The 8191-nt window shown below is 38.2% G+C and overlaps 1 protein-coding gene across 1 annotated transcript; it reads right to left on the bottom strand.

The window, feature by feature from the left end:
- Positions 1-2942: 2942 nt before the first annotated feature.
- On the bottom strand, positions 2943-8133 carry LOC310770932 (uncharacterized protein). The gene is made up of 4 exons (XM_083663631.1): positions 8096-8133; positions 5108-5447; positions 4589-4630; positions 2943-4238 (listed from the first exon to the last, which is right to left on the bottom strand). The coding sequence occupies exons 2-4, from the start codon at positions 5406-5408 to the stop codon at positions 3958-3960; spliced, it is 624 nt and encodes a 207-aa protein (XP_083519757.1). The 5' UTR covers positions 5409-5447; positions 8096-8133; the 3' UTR covers positions 2943-3957.
- Positions 8134-8191: the final 58 nt, after the last annotated feature.

The raw sequence follows: 8191 nt of genomic DNA on the forward strand, positions 1-8191 counted from the left end.
CTAGAACTAAGTATTTATTAATATACAATGTATGTACCTACTAACAAATAATTTATCATACTTGAGTAAATAATCATTAAAGGGATAGTTCAGATTTTTGGAACCCTAGCCCTGTTTGCTATGCTTACCAAGGATGATTTTGATTGGTAGATTCCTTTCTCAACTCAATGCATGCTATTCTTCACACTAGCTCCAGATAGTAGTTAGCTCCAAACCAACACAAGGTCAGTAGGGTCACGCTCCTGTCTCTGTGCAAGCTGACTGAGGCTCAGTGAAATGTGCTTTGTGTGCACTGTGGAGGACATTTCACTGAGCTTTGGTTAGCTTGCACTTTGCTCATCATTGGTAAATAGCAAATGGGAATAGGGTCCCAAAAATCTGAACTATCCCCTTTAACACTATTACAACTTTTGTAAGTTTTCCTTTTTATAGGTCTAAGTGTGAATTTTACCAGCATCAGCTAATGTTTTACTAATGACTCATAAGACATCTGTATGCATGCTTATAATTCAGATATAAATGTTGAACTAATATGAGTATTACATTATGATGGACTAATCAGATTCTTACATCTATAATATAATAAGTAATTGCTGTTTAATTAATCAATAACTAACTGCTTTTAAATGGCTTATAGATGAGTTATTAAGTGTTACCAAAGCAAACTGCCTTTAAATCGACATGTCTTATCACATTCTGACATCGGTGTATTCTTTCTGATGATGTCAATATGCCTGATTTGCTCGTCTCTGTGCAAATGTTGTACTGTAGTTCTGGAAGACCTGTCGTGTCGACTCCCACTGGTGAGGATGCAACTCCCATGAAGATCCAGAATCTACTGAGCTGGGACAATTTCATTACATTTTCAGATGCCTGTCTTGTCTATAAGATTCTGCATGGGCAGGCTCCTCCCCCCTTAGTGCTTTTATAAAGAAAAAAAGTACTGATGACAGACACACCAGGTCTGTGGCAAGAGGAGATTGTATGATTCTGAGGAGGTCTGCCTTCCATCAGGCAGTCTTTTCAGTGAGAGCAGCTCACACATGGAACATCTCCCATCACAGTGCAGAGACTGTGACACTTGATCGTTCTTTTAAAGTCAATTTTGAAATCTTGGTTGAGAGACAAACATACTCTGTAACATGCTGACATGCTTTGATTTATGTTTTTTGTATTGTTATCTCTGTTATTTTATGTGATTTTTTAGAGGTACAGTATCTGCTGTTCCTGTTTTAATGTATTGTATGTTATGTCTTTGCAGTTGTCACCATCATACCTGTCCAGGGACTAAACAGTTGAAAACTAGCCAAGCTGGCTAAACTGGCACATTTACATAAATGTTTATCAATGTGCACTGTCACTGTAATTTTAAACTCAATAAAGGAAAAGGAAAATGAAAAATCATTAGCCAGGCGTTGGCGATCAGTCCCAGGCTGGGTAAGGCTGGGACTGATCGACATATATGACTGTGGGTCTTCTCTGCAAATGTCACCACAAATGTATAAGATGAGCATTAGTTTGAATATTCTGTATTCTGGTTGCAAGATGGTTGGCCTATGAATTTAAGAATGCGAGCCTATATGCAGCATGCTGGTCGCAGTATTCTACATCTACAGTCTTTTGATGTGGATGGTAGGCGTAGGCGAGGTGAAGGTACAACATTGTTACAGATGCAATAGAACAACCAGGGGGCAGAGAAAGAATGAGATCACCGATAGTGAAGCTTACAGGTGACCAAGACAGATGATGCAAACTTATCATCAAGTCCTTTGACCTAACGAGTTGAGTTTGTGAGAGATTGATTAATTGATTGATTGATTTATTGATTGATTGATTGATTGGTTGATTGATTTTATTTTGGATAAAGAATGACATCATCCAAGGGATGACATGCAAAAGTGTAAACACTTACTTCCATCATGGTCCCTAGTCTTATAAAAACAAGACATACAGTAACACATAACATCAAGTAAACCATATAGAACACTGAAGGATCAGAAGAACAGGACATATAAAGCAACATACCATGACACCAGAAGGCTCACACACACATGACTCCAGCTGACTCATTTTTCAGAAGGTTTTTAAAACCATTCAGAGAATTTGCAGACTTAATTTCATTAGGGATATCGTTACACTCCTCACACACCCATATAGAGGAATGTAATTCTCACAATTTTGCTTTTGAGATTGGGTAGCTTCAAATCTGTTACAGTAGCCCTCGAATGTCCCGAACAAACTGGAAGTACTTGGTAAAACAATGGTTGAAAGCCAACCAGACATGTAATCACTTATAGTATGTTTTCTGTCATTTTTGTATTTTTGAGTGTACCTTACTACCTATGTTTCTTTTAGGTGTGTTCTATGAATTATGTATGTAGCTATTACTGTTTTATATTCCTCTGTTTTGATGTTTGGGGACTGCGGATGGAATCTAGCCTCGTGCTAAATCCACCACTTTTTACACTTTTACCATGTTTCAGGTGACTGTATCTGTTTCATGTTTTATGTGTTCATTAATTGTACATTGTCCCATCCAAATAAACAAATAAAATAAAGTAAATAAAGTGAAATAATTAGGACAAATGTCATGTCAACTGTTGTGTACTCTACTTTCAACATGGAGCCAGTTTAAAGGACTGAGGTCCTTTGATGTATGTAGCCCCAGGCTTAATGTGTTCCATGAGTCGGTGGTGACCAGCGCCCTCTGCTGTGCAGCTGTGTGCATCAAAGCTGCACACACTAACAGACTAGACAAGCTGCTGAAGGTGGGCTCTATTTCCTAATTCTAACTCATATCAAGGTCACACAGCACTTGCTTGAGAAAATGAAGCTGTTTCTCTAAATGACCAAATGTAAATGTATTGGAAATATTTTTTATTGCAACATTTTTTCAACAATGTTTTCTGTCACCAAAGCAAGACCACAAAATTTAGTCCCACTCCCTGAAAGTTGTAAACGTAATTGTGATTCCTATAATTATAACATTACATGATATATAGATTGGGCAGCAAGAATAATCATTGAACAATTCAATGCAAATTTCACAATTATGACCAACTCAAAAATTGCAAACAAAACTTAAACAATTGTGCCCTCTACTGGTTAGACATCTGGTAGGCAATGTGGAGGTCAATATTTATGAACAGGTACAGTTCTTTCACAAAGCTAACGGTCATTGAACCTCTTATCAGAAGGACTATTATTTTAGGCTGCTAAACATTTCCTCGGGATAAGAATATATTTTTGACTTTTTAATTGATAACACTTCTAAAAATATATATATAATTTTCTTATAAAAACCCAATCAGTCTTTCATCCATTCACCTAATTACCATGTCATACACAAGAAGATTTAAAGAAGTAAAAACACAACAGTAAAGAATAGGCCTGATAGTCTCATACTGTAGCACCAAAAGCAGCTTATCCAAATGATACAAGAAAAAACATCAGAAAATCAAAATTCATCAGATGATCAGATGAACCTTTTCAGGCTCCATCTGGGCCCTTCTTGAACTAACATCTTTCTCTCTCTTTCTCTCTCTCTCTCTCTCTCTCTCGCTCTCTCTCTCTCAATTTTTTTGCCACTATTCCTTCAGAAGTTGTAGCTGTCATAGACTGTGTTGCATAGTTGATTTCTCTATTGCTGACAAAAATGTGTTATTGTAAGTCGCTTTGGAAAAAAGCATCTGCTAAATGACGTAATGTAATGTAATGTAATGTGATGTAATGTAATGTGATGTAATGTAATGTGATGTGATGTATGTCTCATCCAGCAGAATGTGTTCTTGTTCTCAATAGTAGTGATAAGGAGGGTGTGAAGACACCTGGATCTACTCTCCGTCTCTACCCGTAGAGGAAGAGGAGGAATGTGAAGTTAGGCTATTTCTTACAACATGAACACATGACTAATGTTGCAAATGATTACTTATTGCAACACTCAAATAATTTACCATTTTAGATGGATAAATCAATTTTTTTGAGTTTTGGATAGGTGTCGAGGATATCCTTGTCTTTAAGAAGTTCAAGAAACGGAGAGCAAGATTCTTCACCGTTATCCATCAGTCTATCGATAAGGTAAACAACTTTGTCCTCTGGCTGCAGGGTATTCATCACTCGTTGATACTGATCATCTCTGATGATGCTTTGGGCATGCACATGCTGCAAAATGAGGAGGGGCTCTGCTCTCAGACACTCAGTGAGTTCCACCTTGTGCTTTCGGAGGGTTTGGACAGACCCTGCAAAAGACAATACAAAATAAATGTATTCATTCATAAATAATAATAATAATAATAATAATAATAATAATAATAATTATTATTATTATTATTATTATTATTATTATTATTATTATTATAATTATTATTATTATACTAATAATAATAATAATAATAATTATTATTATTATTATTATTATTATTATTATTATTATTATTATAATAATAATAATAATAATAATAATAATAATAATAATAATAGTAATGAAAAGGACTTCTGTCTTGTTGGAGTTTAGCTGCAAAAGGTTCTGGGACATCCCATCTTTGACATCAGCTATAAGCAGTCATGATAATGTAGATAGCCAACTTACCAAGGACATTGGTCTTGACTGACAGGTGCAGCTGCGTATCATCTGTGTAGCAAATTAAATGATATGACGATTAATGATATGGCCTTAAAGGAACACATTAATGCTGATAGTTTTTGCACATGATCTCACACATGATCCAAAAACTGTCAACAGTTTTGCAGGCATTCATTCAGATAGAGGTACAGTCTGTAAAGATGCATGGACAAAATAGACAAGTGACACTTTGTTGTCACTTGATCATTTAGTGTCCAGTGTCCACATTTGACTATTACATATTTATATATATATATATATATATATATATATATATATATATATATATATATATATATATATATATATATATATATATATATATATATATATATATATATATATATATATATATATATACAGTATATATATACACATATAACACATTTGACTATCTAACTAAAGTGTTACCATTATTTCATTATAAATGTAAGGGACATTGTGTCATTTCTGTTTTGTTTTTGTTTTTATCACACCATGACTTACCTTTAAGTCCTGAACTGCTGTCGGACAAATTCTGCACTAGATCATTCCTGTTGATCCTGGTCAGAACATTGTGGGTCACCTCCACAGAGTGTTGTTTATAGGTCTGCACCAACTCATCCACTGTGTCCTCCAAGTCAGCCTTCTCCAATTTGCCCGTTTTGATGGCTGGGAACCCTTCTGGAATCTCCGCATGCGGCAGCTCCCACTTGAATCTCTTGAACTCTTTCTCTCTCAACTCCTCCAGTGTATCGATAAGGAGCCTTTTCGTTGTCGCGCTCTTCTCTTTATCCCACGCCGCCATCGTTGCTTCCTGACTTCCAGTCACTCGTCAGTGGCAACACTAGACGTAAAACATGGAAAACATTCTTAGAGAAGGTTCACTTGTTGGACATCCGAGTACAATTGTGTCATGCATATTCACATAATGTGATCATCGAATACACATCTTGAAAGACTTCAAGCAACTATTCCTCTTCCAGTGCCGCGTGCACGTAAGTGAGTCCAAAATGTTAATACAGCGCGCCGCAGTAAACCGGTGCGGGTCCATCCAGCGTTAGTGCGTTTAAGATTTGGCATCAAACCCAGCGTTTGGCTGGGTTTGACGGGCCGCCATTTTTTTATTTACTCATCTAAAAGCTTTTAGACGTTCCCGCAGCCTCAGAGACCATCTAGTGACTAGATGTGTTTGTCAATGTGGTCAATGTGGTTTGTTGCCACACAATAAACCAGCGGTTTGTTCCAAGCCAGTGTGATCCTTGACTCACTCTCACACGGCAGCCAATCAGCGTTGAGCGGCGAGCGACTGATGCCAGCGTATTTTCGCTCGAGTTGGGATATTTCATCTCGAGCGACGAGCAAATTTTCTCCCTATCGCTCTGTCTCTGCCGCTCGGACGCCCAGCGATTTTTCTCCCGGGCGAATATATACGCTCAATCGCTCGTTTGCATTGACTTTGTATATAAACTCGACGCCAGCGAAAAACTTTAATAGGTCGGTGTGAACGCACCTTTAAAGGGATACACACACAAATGCTGCATCAAGTAGCCTATCAATGGGTTAATATGGGCTTGTTTTTCTTTTTCTTCCTCTGAGTGTTTTGTACTTTGTTTATATAGTCTGTAACACACTGTACTTTTTAATGTTTAACACTTACTCCTTACTTACTCCTTGTACTTTTAGTATGTATCTCTCTGTGTGGGGCTGTCCCATGTGAATGTTCTGCACCTCACAGCTCTGCCCCTGTTACTCACCTGTTGGTAGTCCTTTTAAATGCCTCCCCAGCCTCTGTCTGTCATAGTGTGAGGTCATAGAGGAGGTCTACCCGAACGCGTGCATATATGGTTTGTGCTGACATCTTGGACACGGGTGTGTGCAGTGTCCAATTTGTAAAGGCTATCCAGTCCAGTGAACATGCATTTATCTATTTAGATACTGAGAAGAACGTTCTCAATGTTATTGAAACAGTTATTGTCATACAGAAACAGAGTTTGTATTGTATAGCTTCGTTTAAATGCTTAATTAATAGTTTTACTGTGCAAATTTATCATTTTTGAATGGCTTCTGTGTCCTCTAGGCTTGTGCAAAAATGTTCTTTTACTCTGAAAAACAGTCACTGGAAATGCTTATTGTTGCTCGTCTTGTTGTTGCTCACGGAACAGAGGTGCTCTCTATAGACGGTTTTCACCAGAGCGCAACCCCACAGCACTTCCTTTTTCTCAGCATTCGGCAAACTGCAGAAATATTCACTCGACATCGTTACTTTTGTTTTCGCCGCTCAGCTGTATAGACGGTTTTCACGGAATGGTCAGTCCTGCACTTGAATGTTTTTTTTTTCTTTTATGTCCATAGCAAACACTGCAACAGGAAGTGAGCGGGGGTTCAATTTAGAATGTTTTTGTTGTCAAGTTAAAACCGTCTATATGACGGATCAGCCGAGCAGCATCTTGGTAAACAAACCGCGTCACTGGGTGGCAACCGCAATGGAACCCTATGGAGCCCAAGTGGCGCGAGGCTCGAGTGGCTGACTCTAGCCGGCTGACTCTGTTTACATTTTAAAAACTGCGACAGTTCACACAACTTTAACATGACATGCATAATATTATACATCAAACTCTTGAGCTACTTCTGCTCTCACTCAGAATGTCAAAATATAAGCGATGTGATGTATAGTTTTTCAGATAAATATTTGTTTGGCACAACTCATAAGCTGTGTCCCAATTCAGGTGCTGCAGTCCACCAAGGCCGCGGGGTTCCACATTTCTGGGTGGCAAGTGACGTCACGCTGATTCGTCCTATTAGCAAACACTCCAGCAGGAGATAAACCATCATGTCAATTTTAGAATGCATATGTTGTCTAATCCTGCTGAACTGTAAATCACTTTCTTTACATTTATAGACCAATTAATGTAACAGAAATTATAAGACTTAGCCTAATTATAGCCTACTAAATTATTGACGGATGTACACTTGTTCAAACAATGACATAACCGAGAGTGAAAGCACATGAGGCCAGAGGGAGCAGTTTGAGTTTGCTTAGTTTCTCTACTAGCCTACTGTAACTTTACTATGGAACTCAGTGGGGGGGAACTGATATGTAACCTGTCTGTAGGCTAGTCTGTAGGCTACTCTTGTAACATGTTGGATTATGGTCGGAACGGGAGCGCTGCAGTCAGCCAAACGGCTGAATGAAACGAAAGTGCACACACACATGGCATTTTCAATCACGTGCTGGAATGAGAGGCAATATCCGATATGTCCTCTAGATTGCAGTCGCATCTCGCATTGGGCCAGGTTCATATCTGATTTATTTGAGGCCTGAATCGGACCTGACAATATGCGGATCAATGTGCTTTTTTCCTGCTTACACGTGTTCATGATAGACATCTGATATGTGCCACTTGTGAGCAAAAACATCGGAATTGGGTCACGTGTAGCCTACCTGATGCGACCCTAGAGACTTTATAATAATAATGTTGTAATAACACTCACATGTTGCTTGTTTCTTTGTGTTCCTCCTGCTCTGCTCCCTGAAAATGGAGTGAACAAAGTTGCTTTCACTTTCAACTGTAGGCTACATTGTTGCTC

This window comes from Poromitra crassiceps (assembly GCF_964638095.1).
Source record: "Poromitra crassiceps genome assembly, contig: HAP1_SCAFFOLD_264, whole genome shotgun sequence".
Taxonomy (NCBI): domain Eukaryota; kingdom Metazoa; phylum Chordata; class Actinopteri; order Beryciformes; family Melamphaidae; genus Poromitra; species Poromitra crassiceps.

Excerpts from the sequence above, each read along its gene's own strand:
- LOC310770932 (XM_083663631.1), bottom strand. The coding sequence starts at position 5,408 with ATGGCGGCGTGGGATAAAGAGAAGAGCGCGACAACGAAAAGGCTCCTT. Across the intron at positions 4,631-5,107 it reads CAGCAGTTCAGGACTTAAAG|ATGATACGCAGCTGCACCTG; the intron begins GTAAGTCATGGT and ends TTTGCTACACAG. Across the intron at positions 4,239-4,588 it reads AGTCAAGACCAATGTCCTTG|GGTCTGTCCAAACCCTCCGA; the intron begins GTAAGTTGGCTA and ends TGTCTTTTGCAG.